The 19,293-nt window shown below is 40.1% G+C and overlaps 1 protein-coding gene across 1 annotated transcript in view; it reads left to right on the top strand.

The window, feature by feature from the left end:
• The window catches only part of sgsm3 (small G protein signaling modulator 3), a 57,945-nt gene extending 40,198 nt beyond the window's left edge, over positions 1-17,747 (top strand). The window contains exons 12-21 of the mRNA XM_084328807.1: positions 595-750; positions 2,356-2,410; positions 2,611-2,660; positions 2,823-2,975; positions 6,230-6,300; positions 7,296-7,344; positions 7,465-7,550; positions 7,847-7,969; positions 9,973-10,033; positions 14,967-17,747. Of these exons, the coding sequence (XP_084184933.1) occupies positions 595-750; positions 2,356-2,410; positions 2,611-2,660; positions 2,823-2,975; positions 6,230-6,300; positions 7,296-7,344; positions 7,465-7,550; positions 7,847-7,969; positions 9,973-10,033; positions 14,967-15,050 (888 nt within the window). The 3' untranslated portion in view covers positions 15,051-17,747. The remainder of the gene's footprint in view (positions 1-594; positions 751-2,355; positions 2,411-2,610; positions 2,661-2,822; positions 2,976-6,229; positions 6,301-7,295; positions 7,345-7,464; positions 7,551-7,846; positions 7,970-9,972; positions 10,034-14,966) is intronic.
• The last annotated feature ends 1,546 nt before the right edge of the window (positions 17,748-19,293 follow it).

Raw genomic sequence — 19,293 nt, 5'->3', positions numbered from 1 at the left:
GAAACAAGATAGGATGCCTTTTTATTTCATTGGGTGTACTTCCTTTTGCACAATTCTTATTTAGAAATTTTATTTTTGTAAGTTTCTTTCATGTTTTTAACAGTGCATGAAGGCCATTGTGTATAACTGCACTATTTTCTGTCTCTGACTTTATTTTTTTAATTTGTGAATAGATTTTGAATCGGTAGAAGATCGAATCAGGATTCTTACGTGAATAAATGTTTTCCAACACCCCTAGCTGCCGCATTACAAATACCTTTTTTTTTTTTTTTTGCATGAAATGGTCACTGAATTCAAATCGGACTAATGAAAGACGTTAGAGACCGAGTAAATCCTTGTTAACTTGTACCACTGATGGAAACGTCTATCCTGAAATGGGTAGCTTTACACTTTTTTTTTTAACCTGTATAACCTTGTTCTGTCGTCTCTTGTTCTTCCGTGAGTCTGCCTCAGGGCAGCTCTGGCTGCAATTGTAGCTTACCACCACCGGTATGACTGTGTATGAACGAATAATGGACTCTGTGTGAAGCGCTCTGGGTGTCATGAAGAGCGCTATGTCAAGTCAAGTCTTGCCCCTCTCTCCATCCCCTCCAGGACCTGACCCCAGACTACTCCATGGAGAGCCACCAGCGGGACCACGAGAACTTCCTGGTGGTGTCCCGTAACCGACGGAGACGGGCCAAAGCCCTGCTGGACTTCGAACGTCACGATGACGACGAGCTGGGCTTTAGGAAGAATGACATCATCACCGTACGGCCTCCACATACACACACACATTTATTATTTATTTAGTTTGTTTCTTTTATTCCTACCTGATGCAGTGTCATACCTCGTCGTCCTACCTCATTTTACAGCCGATCATATATCAATACAGTGACGCCAAGTATCAATATTTGTATATAGATTATTATCAGTTTTTTTTATCTTATTAGATAAAACGGATATATAAAAATATAATATATTTTCAATGCAAATGTTAACAAAGTTTTCCATTGGTGACATAATTTGCAGTTGAAAAAAGGTAATAGATTGCAATATGGTGGTATTACAACTCCAGTTGCTCAGTGGCCAATGGTGTCAGACTGTGGTTGTACTGGGCAGCTCCCAGGTGTGAATGGAACTGTGTGAATGTGAAGCAGGGCGCTCCTGAAAAAGAACATCTGCTCAGCGAACCTACCCTGGGTAAATACAGGTTAAACAAAACAAACAAAAACAACACTGACTCTAGTATGGTGATAATATCCTATCATGATATTACCACACTGACTCTTGTATGGTGATAATATCGTATCATGATATTACCACACTGACTCTTGTATGGTGATAATATCGTATCATGATATTACAACACTGACTAGAGTATGGTGATAATATTGTATCATGATATTACAACACTGTGACTCTTGTATGGTGATAATATTGTATCATGATATTACAACACTGACTAGTATGGTAATAATATTAGGGATGCACCGAAATTTCGGCCGAAAGAGTTTTTTCACCAAAAATATATCACCGAAACAGAAACAACCTGTAACCTAACGCGTGTTGTTGTGATGATGTCATCAAAACGTGGCTTCAGTCATTACATGCGCGCTGTTTCTATGTAAACTCAGCGCGCAACGCGTCCAATAAATACGTCTTTAACATGCTTTATATCCTTATTTACTATATGCCCGTCGCGGTTAACTTAAGAGGAGGGGGATTGTGTTTCTCACATTGACGCTGTCTGTCGTTGATAATATAATCTGAAGAGCATTATTATTATTATTATTATTATCATTCTCGAGAATACACGTCGCGCGTCTACTGTGCCAAAGTCAAGAGAGCACATTCATCTGCGGACTAGAAAGGTGCGCTCAGTAGAGCACAGATGTCCACCACTTGACTTGGAATTAATGTACTGTATGCATTCAGAAGTGCTGAATAAATGTTTTATGGCCCCATAATAGTGATTATTTATTATTTAAGTTAAGTTTTGCCATAATCATATATTTTTCCATAATCGCGTAGCTAAACAACATTGGTAAAAAAAATTCTATTCTATTAATCATTTTCGGCCTTTCGGCATTCGGTTTTCGGCCAACTGTTTCCTATTTTCGGTATCGGTTTCGGCCAAGAATTTCCCATTCGGTGCATCCCTAGATAATATTGTATCATGATATTACAACACTGTGACTCTAGTATGGTGATAATAACGTGGGGCCTCTGGTGATTCACACTCCTAGTTCTGATCTTTATGAACACTAATTACATTTACTGGAAAAAGTATCTCCCTGGCGTGACTGACCAGACAGTCTCTCTGTCTCTCTCACTCTTCTCTCCTCTTCCCTGGTTCACCTCCTCCTCTCTCAGATAATTTCACAGAAAGACGAGCACTGTTGGGTAGGAGAACTGAATGGCCTGAGAGGTGAATACTCATTACTAACCGCATCCACTGCCACAACAAGACAGCCTCAGTCGACACACACTCACTCACTCACTCACTCACTCACTCACTCACTCACTCACTCACTCACTCACTCACTCACTCACTCACTCACCCACTCACTCACTCACTCACTCACTCACTCACTCACTCACTCTTAACTTTCCTTGTCTTTGCCTCAGGTTGGTTCCCAGCTAAGTTTGTGGAGATCCTCGACGAAAGAAGCAAAGAGGTATCTGTTTTTCCAAATGTTGCTGAATTGCAAGGTTTACACCATGTTTTATTCATTGGACAGAGCACATCCTTGCAGCAGGGCACTCATTTGACAATTCCCTATGCGCCTCGAGCATCCTGAATATTGATCTCTCCCCTCTGTGTGTGTGTGTCTCTGCAGTACTCGCTAGCAGGTGACGACTCGGTGACAGAGGCGGTGACAGATCTAGCCAGAGGGACTCTATGTCCGGCCCTCAAGGCCATCTTCCAGCACGGCCTCAAGAAGCCGTCCATCCTGGGAGGACCCTGCCATCCATGGCTGTTCATAGAGGAGGTAGGGGAGAGAGAGAGAGAGAGAGAGAGAGAGTGAGTATGTGTGTGTGGTGCGGTACAGGGCATGCGTGTACATGTGATACAGCGAGAGAGATTAACAGCTCTCTTGTTGACTATGTGGTACGCCTTAGAGATGAATAGTATTTTTTAATGTACTTTGTGTGAGCTTGTTCTTTCTACAAACAGGTTATTGTAGTCACTCGTATGTTATTGTAGTCACTCATATGTTATTGTAGTCACTCATATGTTATTCTAGTCACTAGGGGTGGGAATCGCCAGAGACCTCACGATACGATACTATCGCGATACTTGCGTCACAATACGATAGTATCGCAATACTAAATATATTGCGATACGCTGAGTATTGCAATATTAATATTGCGATATTATAATTAATTTTTTTCAAATTTAATTTATTACTTTTTCAACTGCAAAGTAAAACTTTGTCAACATGTTTTATCTAATCAAATAAAGTTCAGTCTGTTCATCTCACTTCAATCATTTGTATTGCAGAACATGGTATTTTCTCAAGCAGACAGATGTAAACACTGTAATCTGTGTTGCATGTACCTGACAAACTGAACTGTTTGTATTACAGTCATATTCCAACTTAACCGAATGCACATGTGTGTGTGGACTACTGTACTATTACAGGTATTGAAATGAACAATGCAACTTCCGTATACAAAATTATTATAATTTCTTTTTATGAATAATTAAATATCGATACTTGGCGTCCCTGTATCGATACAGTATCGCCACGCAAAGTATCGCGATACTACTACGTATCGATTTTTCCCCCCACCCCTAGTAGTCACTCATATCTATGTTATTGTAGTCACTCATAAGTTATTGTACACAGGTCATTGTAGTCACTCATATGTTATTGTAGTCACTCATTTGTTATTGTACATGTTATTGTAGTCACTCACATGTTATTGTACAGGTTATTGTAGTCACTCATATATTATTGTACAGGTTATTGTAGTCACACATGTTATTATACAGGTTATTGTAGTCACACATGTTATTGTACAGGTTATTGTAGTCACACATGTTATTGTAGTCACTCATGTTATTGTACAGGTTATTGTAGTCACTCATATGTTATTGTAGTCACTCATGTTATTGTACAGGTCATTGTAATGTGTTTGTCCGCCACAGTGATGCAATGTGTGTCGTATCTGATTTGGATCAGACACTGTGGTTAGGTCAATGGTCAGCCAAGAACTTAAGACCACTATTGATTTCTGTAAAAAGATTTCCAGTTAAAGGTCAAGATGGAAAGCAAGGTGGGTCGGTGGCTGCCTTCGGATGCACACCCCCTCAGAGATCTCTAAACAAAGTGGTGTCGATATCAACTGCTCATCAATACAAATTTCAATAAAAAAGCTGAAGAAATGTCTAAAATTGATAAGATATTACTAGATCTAGCTGCAAGTATGGCTGCAAATGTGACAAACTAGAATGCTATTAGTAACATTATGCTGGAGCATGATATTAAAAGAGTTTAGGTGACGTTTGCTGCTGCCACCATGTGTTCTCTTGGTGCATAACATTAGCACTGAGTAAACGAACATGTTAACCTCACTCACAGAACACGTCTCCACTGGAGACCAGGCAACATGCCGCCTCAACTCCTTGCAGCCTTTGACCGAGTTGGGAGTCTGGGAGAGACGGACCGAAAATGCCTCATGAGCACGACATTTTTGTTTTTGTTTTATGAGATTTAAAGGGGAAGTTTACCCAAAACAATATAAATGGAAAAGTACGCTACTTACACTACACTTACACTTACTTGACACTAGAACTCCCAAAATATCATTAGCATAAAAAAAGAAGGCAGGCCAGCAGTAGTTTACATAGCTTGCATACAACTTGGTCTCGAGGTTCCACAAGCTGATACAAATCTGAAGTATTTCCAGACGGGGCTTTTAGAGAGAGAGTGCAAATCACTGTCTTCGTGACCGAGTTGGGTTCTGAATTATCTGCCATCACGCCATGTGGTTGTTGTTGTTGTTGTTGTTACTACTGGCACGTTCTTCAGCTCTGCTAAATTAACACATTGACGGCCACTGGCATTAGACCACTCTATAAGGCCAGCTTCTCATAACAAGGTTTAACTGTGCATCACGTTGTTTGTAGAGCTAAATCTATATTTAAAATTATTGCTATGTGTCCATTATCAATTGACACTATAAACCTTCCCTTCAATATGCCATAAAGAAATATTTTTTTCATCAATACGTTCCCGTTTTATAGCGTCGTGAATATGAACGTTATATCAGAATGGTCTGGTATAATTCCTGCAATGCTAGTTATAGAGCGCTAAGCTAATAACGTTAAATCGATTGGCTTTTCGGCCATACACAAGCTAGAGATACAAATCTAAATGTATATGATCGATACCATGTTCCACCATGAATGCATGAAAGGGGGGGGCAGGGGGGAGTCGTTTCTGATTATTGATTACCAATAACGGCATTTGTTATTGTAGCATCATACGCTGATGAGAGGGTTGGATATGAGAACAAGGCCCGATCGGGCTGTAATTTACATCAAATAGCTCGTACCTGTGGCCGGTTGGATCCCAAAAAGGATTTCCCAGTTATTGATTGTCATCTGGTAGATCGATATGTCCATTGGCTGATGCTATATTCTTTTACTGCATACTGAATTCGGCGTCGCAAAAACTATTCCAGGCGATCGGCTGAAGCCCTCGCTTCAGGCTAACAGAAAAACTAGGCCTGAATGAAAAAAAATAACATCCGGTCTGTACTCCATTCTCAAGACAGCGCCACTACCAGGATCTGGCCGGTAATGCACTTTTCCTAATCCCAAGAGTAGGGTATATCTGCAGTGCCGCTCCGTGACATTGAGTAAGTTATTAAAATGCAATAAAAGCAAAAACAAGCTTATCACGTATACCGGTATATACGTGATTGGCCCTCAAGCGCTGGCGCAGAATCACGTATATATACGTGGTTGGCCGGGAATGTGTTAAAATGACGTGTTTTTTTTTTTACAATCTAATGCATGTCTATTATTAATTAGACTATATAATATGCGTTGACAGCCCTAGTGGGTAGGCAAGTTATGGCTACTCTCCTCAGTCTACTGGTATGCTCCTAAGTATTTATGACTAGAGGACAGGTTTACAGGCATTTGCTGTAGTGTGGGTGTAGTTCTAGTTTCCCAATCAAACAGTGACATAAATCAATCATTCAATCGATGTGTTTCCCTGGTTTTCCCCAGGCGGCCAGTAGAGAGGTGGAGCGGGACTTCAACTCTGTCTACTCCAGACTGGTGCTGTGCAAGACATACAGGTAACACACACACACACACACACACACACATACACACATACACACATACACACATACACACATACACATATACACATATACACATATATACACATATAACGTCACAGTGACCAAATGCGTCCACATTTTTATAGGATTCTATCACATTTTCATAACAATAGCGAATATAACTTACCCTGCGCCGTTTTCATTGAGGTTTCTTACAAATGAACGATGTTTTATTTGTCCTTTATATGCGGATAACATTCAAATCTTAAATTGTACCATTATGTTCCTGTTTAGACAACAAACATAATGCTAATGATGCACTTTTGTTAAGATAATTGGGTGACCATTCTCGATCACTGTACTCGGGCTCCATTAATAGTTTAACGCTGTTCAGATCGCGTCAAAGAATAGACGCGTCCCAGTGACCTGTGACCTGTGCTAAAGGTCTTGGGAATTGTATTAATTTTGTAGTTTTCACATTTTCACTTTTTTTTTATTTTAAACCAATGCTGCCATCTACTGACAACAGAAAGTGTTGTGTAAGTTATAGTATAACGTCAACTTGAGACCCGCACTTCCGTAAACACCGTCGCCCAAAACACATTCTAGAGATTCCCACTTTTTACTGGTACATATTCATATCTAATAGTCTTTAGATGACTAAATATAGATGAATACTCATGAAATTTGATATATATATTCTAAAATAAGTATAATTTCACTTCATCTACCTGTCGACATGAAATTCCCAAACGCTGACGGTAAAAAAAAGCCTGGATGTCGCGCAAAATGGGGCGTGACCGAATTTGGTCCCAGACAATAAGAGTGACTGAGATTGGTCTACGTTCCGTTACACATATACACATATACGCACACACAGATACACATACACACACACACACACACACACACACCCCCACACACACATATACAGACACACACAGACAGACATATACATATATTATGCACATGTACTCACGCACACATTCTGTCCTCTGTCTCTGCAGGTTAGATGAAGATGGGAAGGTTCTGACACCAGAGGAACTATTGTACAGAGTGAGGACTTCTCATTCAATTCTATATCATGTTGTTATTAATGTACAGCACAGAAGATCATTGGCGTTGTAAAATCAAAGTGATGGGGTTAACGTGAGTCCCTGTGTCTGCCCTGTCCAGGCGGTGCAGTCTGTCAACATGAGCCACGACACGGCGCACGCCCAGATGGACGTCAAGTTCAGGTCCCTCCTCTGTGTGGGCCTCAAGTGAGTTATCTCTCTGGAAACACACAACCACACCACAACCACTTCACAGAGGACGCGCAGAAGTTGTGAAGCGATTTAGATAAAAGCGCTATATTGATGCAGTCCGTTTACTGTTTACATTCTCTCAATTCAATTCAAATGGGCTTTATTGACATGGGAAACATACGTTTACATTGCCAAAGCCAAACAAAACAATCAAACAGAATCGGTACATTACAGAAGGAATTGTTTGTATGATTGACAGCGCGCTCTCTCTCTCTCTCTCGCTCTCTCTCTCGCTCTCTCACACCATCCAGTGAGCAGGTGCTCCACCTGTGGCTGGAGGTGTTGTGTTCCAGCATGCCCGCTGTGGAGAAGTGGTACCATCCCTGGTCCTTCCTCCGTAGCCCCGGCTGGGTCCAGATCAAGTGTGAGCTCAGGTAAGACGCTATCCTCCATCACTGTACAGTCGCCTTACCAGAGTAGTGGTCTGGCGGAACGATCCTCGGAACCTAATCGTGCAAGCCATGAAAGGGAGACGAAATGGAGCAACACGGTAGAAGACGCTAATAAAGAGTCCAATTTTCCTCTGTTTCCCTCTTTTTCTTTTTTTTTCGCGAAACAAGGCAAGGTCCGTAAGAAGAAAGTCTAGTGAGTGAAGCTTAGTCAGTAACAAGACAGTCTAGTGAGAGAATTAGTCAGTAAGAAGACAGTCTAGTGAGAGAAGCTTAGTCAGTAAGAAGACAGTCTAGTCAGTGAGAGAAGCTTAGTCAGTAAGAAGACAGTCTAGTGAGAGAAGCTTAGTCAGTAAGAAGACAGTCTAGTGAGAGAAGCTTAGTCAGTAAGAAGACAGTCTAGTCAGTGAGAGAAGCTTAGTCAGTAAGAAGACAGTCTAGTGAGAGAAGCTTAGTCAGTAAGAAGACAGTCTAGTGAGTGAAGATTAGTCAGTAAGAAGACAGTCTAGTGAGAGAAGCTTAGTCAGTAAGAAGACAGTCTAGTGAGAGAAGATTAGTCAGTAAGAAGACAGTCTAGTGAGAGAAGATTAGTCAGTAAGAAGACAGTCTAGTGAGAGAAGATTAGTCAGTAAGAAGACAGTCTAGTGAGAGAAGATTAGTCAGTAAGAAGACAGTCTAGTGAGAGAAGATTAGTCAGTAAGAAGACAGTCTAGTAAGAGAAGCTTAGTCAGTAAGACACTAGTGAGAGAAGCTTAGTCAGTAAGAAGACAGTCTAGTGAGAGAAGCTTAGTCAGTAAGACACTCTAGTGAGAGAAGCTTAGTCAGTAAGAAGACAGTCTAGTGAGAGAAGCTTAGTCAGTAAGAAGACAGTCTAGTGAGAGAAGCTTAGTCAGTAAGAAGACAGTCTAGTGACTAAGATTAGTCGGTAACAAGACAGTCTAGTGAGAGAAGATTAGTCAGTAAGAAGACAGTCTAGTGAGAGAAGATTAGTCAGTAAGAAGACAGTCTAATGAGAGAAGCTTAGTCAGTAACAAGAAAGTCTAGTGAGAGAAGATTAGTCAGTAAGAAGACAGTCTAGTGAGAGAAGCTTAGTCAGTAAGAAGACAGTCTAGTGAGAGAAGATTAGTCCGTAAGAAGACAGTCTAGTGAGTGAAGATTAGTCAGTAACAAGACAGTCTAGTGAGAGAAGCTTAGTCAGTAACAAGACAGTCTAGTCAGTAAGTGAAGCTTAGTCAATAACAAGACAGTCTAGTGAGTGAAGGAAATTTGAGTGAAAGAAAGTTGTTGCACGTCGACCCCTGTCTCTCTTCTCTTCCGCCTCTCCTGTCACTCTCCACTGTGTACTACCTCATGACAATTAGAAGTGATACAAACATTCATTCATTCATTCAAACCTTTATTTATTCTCAAAGACAATTGAGGTCACCCTCATTTTCAATGTCGTCGAGACTTTACAAACATTTCAATGCACACATTTCTACAATATAACAATAATAAATATTAATAACTATCTACATAGTACTTCTTTTCACACATGGACCGCAGAGTTCCCCACAGCAATTAGTATGAAATGAACATAGGCATAAAATCAGCACACAATTGACAGAATAAAAAACAATGCATCAATTGCAGACATAAGAATAGGTATAAAAGTAGTGCAATGTAAACGTGCAGACTTAAGAATAGAGTCACACACAGACAAACATATTTAACAAACAGCCTTGAGTGCCATGAGTACAGCCGTGAGTACTGCTGCTTTAAGAGCCTTTAGTGCCATAAGAAACAGAAGAGCAAACAGAGGTGAGGTTCTCTGTAGATGAATAATGATGACTACTGCTGTTAACAGCCTTGAGTGCCATAAGAAACAGAGGTGAGATTCTGTGTAGATGAATAATGATGACTACTGCTGTTAACAGCCTTGAGTGCCATAAGAAACAGAGGTGAGATTCTGTGTAGATGAATAATAATAACTCCTCGTGTTTCCTCAGGGTCCTCTCTAAGTTCGCCTTCAGTCTCTCCCAAGACTGTGAGCTGCCTGCTAAGAAAGAGGTGAGCTGACACATGCATACGCAGACACATACACTCAAAAATAAAACTGTATAGGCTCTCACACACACATACAGAGTAAACATGACTACGTGCTTTTTCAGAGCTCCCCCGTTCTGAACTCTGAGGTTGTGGACATGATGGTTGAGCATCACCTCTTTAGTTGGGACCTCTAGGTAACGGATTAGAGATGAGACTGTAGAGATACCATAGTCATTAGCTTGTGGTCTGTATACTTGTGTTTCTGTCCTAGTTGTTCAGTTACCTTTTTTAAAACCAATGGACTTGAAGCTAGCCATACACACTGGCTTTTATCAGGAAAGCTAACCATGCCAACATGTGGCTAACTGAAGGACAAATGTAGAACCCCCTTTCCCTTGATGACGAGTACCTTCAAGTCTTAACGTCACTTCTCCAGTGTCTGGATTTGGATGAGGGTTGCATGGACTCCTACACATTGGGAATAACTGTTTAACCTCTTAAGCCCTGATCGAGATATTTATTTCACAAAATAGATCAATACAGTCCGTATAAGTGATGTTGTGTTTCTTTTTCAAATGTAGCCAAGAGTAAAGACCCTAACCCTATCAAAACAGCAGTCAATGTGTATATTTTCAGCACTACATTTGTTTAGCAATGATTTTAAGTGTTATTAGCGAAATATGAGCTCGTAAAAATCTCTGCGCATTGCATCAGAAACCGGATGATTTAGATGCGAGGACATGACACCGTCATCAAATCGTTGTAGGCCTTAAGAAACAGGAAACCCAGGGCTTTCGAGGGATGTAGAAATTTCATGAAACTACACTACCCAGCTCATACCAGCCGCAGTCAAAGCTGCAGCCGCTTGAAAAAATAATTATTGAAAGTCGTGATTATATCTCACGGGTTGAACAAACGTGAATGTTATTGCCATACAACATATATTGTTTCTTTACATTTCTGTGAACGTCTAGAAAAAAAGTGTCGCAATCCAGTAAATTGCGGAGCTATGGACATATATACAAAAGTAACTGTACTTACAGTAGATGTCATTCACGGTATTTGCTGCCCTGTAACGGGCACCTAGTGGTACTAAATCCAGATTTAACTCTGCCATTGGAAAGAGGCGAGTTGGGCCGATCCATAGATGTATGACTTGGCCATAATAAGGTAATTCATAGGCCTGATATTCTATATTCATATTTAAAAATGCATGTGTCCCAATGGCAAAATTCAGTACTGTATCTACAAAAAATCCAGTACTCTATCTACAAAAAATCCTGTAAATCTTCTGCCCTTTGTTCATTTGCTTCGATTTTTTGTACACTTGATCTCAATAAGCTCAGTGGCAGTGACTAACATTTAGTCAATGTTAGCATGGTGTTATTCACCGTCAAAAATGAAAAAAACGTAATAATAATTTATATTCTCCTTTGGTTCATTACAATTTACTCAAGCATAGTAACAGACACTTTCCCTGGGGTCCCTAGATACCAAGAACATGCAAATGGACCTTGTAGATCTTATTAGCAATCTTCCATTTACTTGGGTATATACTTTTAGGTGAATCTTCTGAAAATATGGCTAGGGCTTAAGAGGTTAAATTGAGTGGTATTCCCTTTTTTAATCAGTCCTAACACAGACATAATTTAGATTTATTTAAAATCAGGCCTAACACAGCCATAATTCTGATTTATTGTCAAACAGTGGTGTTTCAAAATGGCGAGTGTAGCCAAGGCTCCAAGGCTGGGATACATCTAGGTTGAATCTCAAGGCTCTTGATTCTTTCCAGCGTCTCATTCTCACCACCTTCTCTCAGCTCTTTTAGACCTGAGGAGAAAACGTTGCCTGGAAAAGACTTCTGAGATTCAACCGTGCAGTAGACGTAGTGGTGTAGCTGTTAGATAAGTGGTGTAGCTGTTAGATAGGTGGTGTAGCTGTTAGATACGTGGTATAGGTGGTGTAGCGCTCTGTCAATGCTTCTCCTCTGATCAACCTCTGTTACAACCCAGCTGTTCATTCTCCCGCCCTCCCCTTTCACAGTCCAGCAGAGTTCACTTGCATTTTCTGACTTCCAGCCAACTGTGGCAATGACACCTGGGGATGGAACTGTTTTTAGGTTTATGTCATTATCTTCTTCCCAAAAAGAATGTTTGATTGACTTCTGATGTGGTTGGAACTTGCAGTTATCGAACACCATCCCCAGAAATGCAATACAATACATCCCCACAAACGCAATATTCATGATATCCCACTGGTTTATTATTGCTTTTATACAGCAAGTTACACCGTTGGGAAAAATATAGGATGAATACAGACAATTCTAGGGTATTTTATATCGATTTCAGTGAACTTGGCGTAGAAAAATAGTTCCTAAAGATATATGTTGCTATGGAATTTCAAATGGAGTAGGGCAGGCTATCAACCAGCTTGGCAACGCAACCGAATGACTTATTAGTCTAATTTAACGTACCCGTTAACTATAAACAAGTGGATGGACGGGCCTACATCTAACGGTATTCATAAAAACAGCATTATTAGACATGCAAATCCAACGAAAGATGGAGAAGGGCAAGGAGAAAACTTCTTCAACACCACCAAGTCGACGGCCTGGGCATTGAACTGGAACTGTCCGAGGTGCTGATGACCTTTTCCGACTTTCGCTTGCATTAGACTCCTCTATATCTATCCACTCATTTATAGTTAGCGGTTACGTTAAATCAAACGTAACGTTGGAGTAGGTCATGTTGACAGTTACCGTTTGACGAATGGCAGTTGAAACTTTCTACAACATTCTGAAGCCAGCGCAGTGGTATATTCATGGTGATTTAACCATGAGTGTATCATGAATATACTCACGGTTTAGAACGCTCTCGACCAATCACAATGCGTGTTCGGACTCTTGTATAAATAAATAGATATATAAATGCAGTCGATATATATAATGTGTGTATATATATATATATATATATATATATATATATATATATTAGGGCTGTCAAAATGAATGCTTTAACTTTGGAGATTCATTTAAATTATTTAAAGCATTAAAATAAATTAATCTAGAGTAATCTATGGAGTGAAAAATCGTCAACGTTCTGAACTTTCAGCAGTATATTTGCTTGTTCTTTTTTTGCATTGACTCATGCACCTTTTTGAAAATCATCTGACATGAAGATGGAACACATTTTTGTTGTAACCTGTTCCACCCCAGGTGAAAATCTGCATAAAATGTATACCTAGGTAAATGGAATATTGCTCCACTTCTACAAGGGCTATTTGCATATTCTTGGTATCTAGGAACATCTATAGACCTCAATGAATGTATTCTCAGTGTCAGAAATATTGTGTCTATTACTAGGCTTGCTTAAATTGTGATGAAACGAAGGAAAATATGAATTATGATTTTTCTTTTCATCTTTGACAGTGAATAAAACCATGATAATAATGACCAAACTTAAAAAACTGCCACTGAGCTCATTCAGTACCCTCTTGAGATCATCTGTACAAAAGATCTAAGGAAATTAATAAAGGGAAGATTATCAAACTGAAGGTTCTGTATATACAGTACTGAATTCTCCCATCCGGACCAATGCAATTTGAAATATTAATATAGAATATATGCTTATACATTACCTTATTATAGCCAATTCGCACATTTATATACATATAGTATCTTTCAAATGGCCGAGTTCAATTTGGATATAGTATCACCAGGCTTGCATAATAACAGATACTGATATTTACTGTAATCGACTGTACTATTTTATTTCCCCCACAGTATAACCATTTTGTAACTAATTTCAGATCGAATTCTTCCTACATGATAACAATAGTGTGGAGAAACTGACTGCGTTTCAATATTTGTCAAAAACGTTACCTTTTGTAGCTTATTATCGCGAATCATAACAATTATTGATATGATTCATTCAGAACGCTGAACTTTGAACCACCATAGTGGACCACAGGAAGTGTAGATCGGAGAAATTCCAACGCTCAACGATAGCTAGCGATGTCCAATACAAAATTCCAATTCCCATGGTTCAACATTTCCATTTCCGGTTCCGGGTCAAAAAACGATTGCAAAAAGAAAACTGAAACGATATAAATCCACTTTTAACCTATTGCTAAACTATTGCCAACCTAACGTTTTACATTCTACATGTATTTGTGACATAGTAGTGATAATAATACTTGAAAACATTTGATTTTAAAAACGCTAATTTATTGCATCACTCATAAAAATATTAATATATGATAATAATGTCAAAAGGGATCGGTACCGACCCCGTGGGGGGGAACAGGTTTTAATATGATTTATATTACTGGTAGTTCATACAAGACATTATCGTCCTCTAAGCCAATCTGCACTTTAACATAGGCCTGGGTTGTTTTTATTTCTGTTAGCGCCGTGGATATAAGAAAGAGGTCTAGCTGAGTCAATGTTGATGGTTTTGTTGAACATTTGTATTTCACAGGAGATAAACTGTATTCAAATAAAGCTATTAAAATAGTCTTTGAATCTAAATATACTTTCTTTGTGTTGATTTTACATTAATTCCATGATTTTACTCAAGTAAATATCCGTTACAAGCTTCGGTCTCAAGTAGAAAAATGCTATTTTTAATCTAGATTAATTACAGAAAATTGTGAGATTAATTAGTAAATTTGTTTATCTATTGACAGCACTAATATATATATATATATATATATATATATATATCCAACTGAAACAGTTCTGTCAGATTCATACACCATCAGTTTTTTTATTAATTAGATTGTTTCTGGATTGACTATACCACGTAGTGCGCCCATACGTGCTTATTTATATGATGGTGCAGGTGCAGCTATGTCTGCACAACACATCCCTGTTCTCTTCACCCACCTGTCACTCTAGCTTACTAACCTGGTCTCTCTCCCCTCCTCTCCCCCCTTGTTCTCCCCCTCCGTCCAGGAGAAGGAGCAGAGACCCCTGAAGGAGGGAGTGCAGGACATGTTGGTGAAGCATCACCTCTTCAGTTGGGACATTGATGGATAGATAGACACGACACACACGGACTGCTACAAAAACGGCTGAATCCACCTCATCCGTATATACATTCATCACTTGGTGACTGCGTCATAGTATTGTACAGACACTTGCGCACATACTAGACATGCCCACTTCTCCACAATCCATTCCCAGAATGGCACGTTGAGATGTTCACAAGGCCCCTGCCCCTCTACCACCTGGCCGAGGGGGAGTCTGCAAGTCCAGCCCAGAGTTGCGATGGCCAGGGTTGTTGTCCCAACCTGCATCACAAAATATCCGCTAGCGGCCGCCCTGTGTGTGCTCTTTCTTCTGGCAACCTTCTGGTTTGAAGTTGCACCGTGTGCCGGGGCTCTGATCGCCGCCTTGCAACCAGTTTATCACCAGTGTATCACCAGTGTCACCAAAGGTTCCTGGTCGGTTAGCGCAGATGGGACAATGTGGCGTTTAGAGCACCGTATGCGGTGCAACTTTAATCCAGGGGACTACAACCCTAGCGACCGCGACTCTCGGGCGGACTTGCTAACTCCGCTTGCTAGCTCCGTCTTAGCCAGCGGTATTTTTGGTGAGGTGGGTTTGGTAAGTTGTAGAGGGGCGGTGGCCTGGTGAAGATGTCAACGTGCCACTCTGTGAATGGATGGAAGAGAAGTGGGCGTGTCTATGTGTGGGTTGACATGCTGAGGTAGGAATCATGTGGTTGGTCCAGCTCACCTGGAGAAAGCTGCCTTGTCGGCCACAGACCAATCACGTACATTTTATTACGCTTATCCATCCAATCAGTTTTTTTTTTGTGTTTTATCCCGCTAGCTTTTAAGGCTGGACGGTGACTGTGGCATCACCAAAATGACAATACCTCTCAAACTTTCACGTCTCTACAAAGATTCACTGGGCAGCTGCAAGTGTGTGCATGCATGAGTGAGTGTGTGTAGTTCTTAGTGTGTATGTTTGTCAGTTCTAACTACATGGAGAAAACTATATGAAGCTAATAGCATAACGTTCCTCATGTACAGAGATTGTTACTTTGGGAACTCAAAGCTCTGCAGGTTGTTATTGAGCATTTCTTCACCGGTCAATCACCCCATTTTCTGAGTGGTAGGCTAAAGGATTGAGTTGTATGGGTCACACTGTATGGCAAAATAGTTCATACTGCTCAGTTATTCATGGCTGAGTGCCTGGATATGGATGGGCATAATAAGGCACTCGTCAGTCAGAAGGGCATATCAAACAAACGCCGGCATCTGACCAAATATCGCGTATCAGTTTTGTGTGTTTTCTGCTTTATAATGGGTCTGTTTATTCATATGTAATGTGAATAGTTTGCCCTCACGCAAACACCTTGCCATTGACATAGTCCTTAATTCCACATTGTCTATGAATTTTCAAATATAATTGAACAGAACATTCCAAATCATGGGGCTATTTAAAGAACCAAAATGTCTGGATTATGAAGAGGAACGGTCTATTCCTCCCTTTTGTGTTACAGTAGCTCTCAGTGGAGTCTGTGTCAGCGCCACACACCCCTGGTCAGAGCTTTACAAGTTACTAGACTATGGGTGTATATTCTACTGAGCAGTAGTAAATAAGGTTCATGTGCAATTTTTATGATATAATGTAAAATTAGGGATGTCCGATATTATCGGCCGATATTGGCATTAAAATGTAATATCGGAAATTATCTGTATCCGTTTTCTTTTTTTTTCAATTTTTAACATTTATTTAACCTTTTATTTACCCAGGCAAACAAGTAAGAACAAATTCTTAATTTATTTATTGTCAAAAGTATGCATAATGTTGTGTTAATTCCACGACAAGATGTATGTAATGTTAATGACATGAAATTATTCCGTTTTTTTGCGGGGGAAACCTGGCATATATCGGTGTTGGCAATTAAGAGTTGGACAATATCGGATATCGGTAAAAAAAGCCAATATCGAACATCCCTAATGTAAATGTCATAGTCAGCACTGTTGTGGCAAAACCTAAAAGAAATGTTACATTAATGTACAGTATATGATGTCTGATTTGTAATGTTTTCCTCCTCTTTGTATAGAGATTATACATTTTGAGATGTGTCGTTTGTGACCGGCGATGGGTTTGACGGATTCAGAGTGAGTTCTGTTCCCGAACAGTACTTGGCTATTCCTTTGTGGACACTATTATTGTGGATTTCCAAATGGACCCTTTGCTCCAACCCCAACTGTACTTTCGTAGGACGGAATGGAGTTGATGTTCGCTCAAACCTACAGTACAGTGGCCAATGTGAGTGTAAATTGGGGCTGAATTGGAAATCACAAATGCTACTGAATGTCCGAAATGGTCAACTCTAAGATTATACCTACAATATCTATTTATAATAATTACAATCAAAGAGGTTGTTATTTAGCCTTCCTTCCTGTGTTGTGAAGTGTATACAGAGAGACTTACTGTATCACACTGGAGGCCTATATACAGTATGTTACAACACTAACAATGTCTCTGTACTCTTTATTAATTGTAAAACCAACGCTATATCCACACTTGACATTGAAAAATAATCATCTTCATGCAATCTTATGTCAGTGAAATATGGCAGTATATTGATTTGTAGGCTGCATTAGTTAGAAGTATAATGTGTACAAAAGGCCATGAGCCCAGCTGAGATCTGTAGAAAGTCTGTTGGCTTTATTAAACTTCACTCCACTTCATGTCACCTCTCCAAACTTGATGTAATATGTGAACTACAGTATATGTGATATGCCAACACATAACTTAAAGTAAAGTAAGCTGGTGAAAAGGTGCATCAGTCCAGATGTCTGTGGTTCATTAAACTATCTACAGTGTTTGGCTCCTCCTGGTGTTGGTTTAAATGTAAAAAAAAAGGTTTGGGGACAATGAGCTGTCTGGTTTTGTCAAACACTGTCTGATCATATTCACTGTTTGTTAACCATAGGAAACGATATTGACAGAAAGGCTTGCTAGCATAATGTTAGCTTTCTGGGTTATTGTTAAGCGCACTTTGGAGAAGTTTGCCTTCAGGCCTTTCTGCCAGAAATCCAAACAAGCACATTAATTTTAAACTGATGAGGCTCTAGCTGTGCAGTACACCATAACCAATACCCCATCAGCCAATCAGAATTGAGTATTCACCCAGGCCATGGTATAAAATGTTTTATTTTAACCGAGATATGAGATATTTAATTGTCTGTGGTAGCTGAATACTTAAATAGATTGAATACGGTATGTATTATACTGTCTATACCTATTTCTAATGTGTACACATTGTACATGCGACTTTTGCCACTACAATATGTAAATATATTACTTAGGGGCTGTCATGGCATCTTTTTGACATATTTTGTGCTGTAGCTGAAAACGTGAATAGTTTACAACCACACATGTGTCACAGTACATATTTACACCATGTAGTGCTCAATTGACTGAAAACTAAATTCAAGGTCCACAACCAGAGAAAAGGTGACCATGTCAAGTATGTCTAGGATTTCCTTAATATTGTATTAAATGTTTCCGTGCTTGATTCTCACATAGCCTTTGTACTTGGCATCCAATCTCCATTCAGTTTCCTCAATGTATAAAAGTCAGGCCTATCTTACAAATGTGGTTGAAAACGTTGATGTTTCCACTGTTTAATGAAATAGGAATAAGAGGCATTATGTAGTACTAAACTCTAATAGCAGATGGCTCTTGAACAGGTAAATCCAGCTGAAGCATCATTTCAACAGCAGGAAACGGATATGTTGGGAACCCAAAAGTGGAGAGGATTTTTAGGATCTCTTTCTCCCATTGGTCCCCTCAAGCACCCCATCCCAGACAGCAACAGTCTGTCCCGCCAACACCAACCCCACCGGCCCAGCCACCAGCCCGTTACCCCTAGAGACGGCAGCATGCCCCACCCCCCACCATTACTAACAGCCAGGTGCGGAGACAGCTCTCCAGGATGGAAGTGAACAAAGCCAGAGAACCAGACACCACCAGCCCCAGGGTGCTCAAGGTGTGCAGCTGGCAGCACCATTCCATTACCAGGCAAACATCAGGGTGCCCTTATCTACATGCATCTTGGAGAGGCCGCGCATGGCAGCAACAATCATGTTCTTTGACTTCTCCAATGCCTTGAACACCATCCAGCCTTTGCGGCTAGCGGAGGCAGCCAGTCAGATGTGCTGGTGAGCAACACCGGCGCCCCCCAAGGAACTGTGCAGCTTTGGGTAAGTTGTAAACAACTCTGAGAGGAAGGTTTTCTTCAATTTGGCGTTTT

The sequence above is a fragment of the Notolepis coatsorum genome (assembly GCF_963971535.1).
Source record: "Notolepis coatsorum genome assembly, chromosome: 14".
Classification (NCBI taxonomy): Eukaryota; Metazoa; Chordata; class Actinopteri; order Aulopiformes; family Paralepididae; genus Notolepis; species Notolepis coatsorum.
The sequence above is the reverse complement of the archived record's forward strand: the minus strand, read 5'-3'. Positions and strand labels throughout refer to the sequence as shown.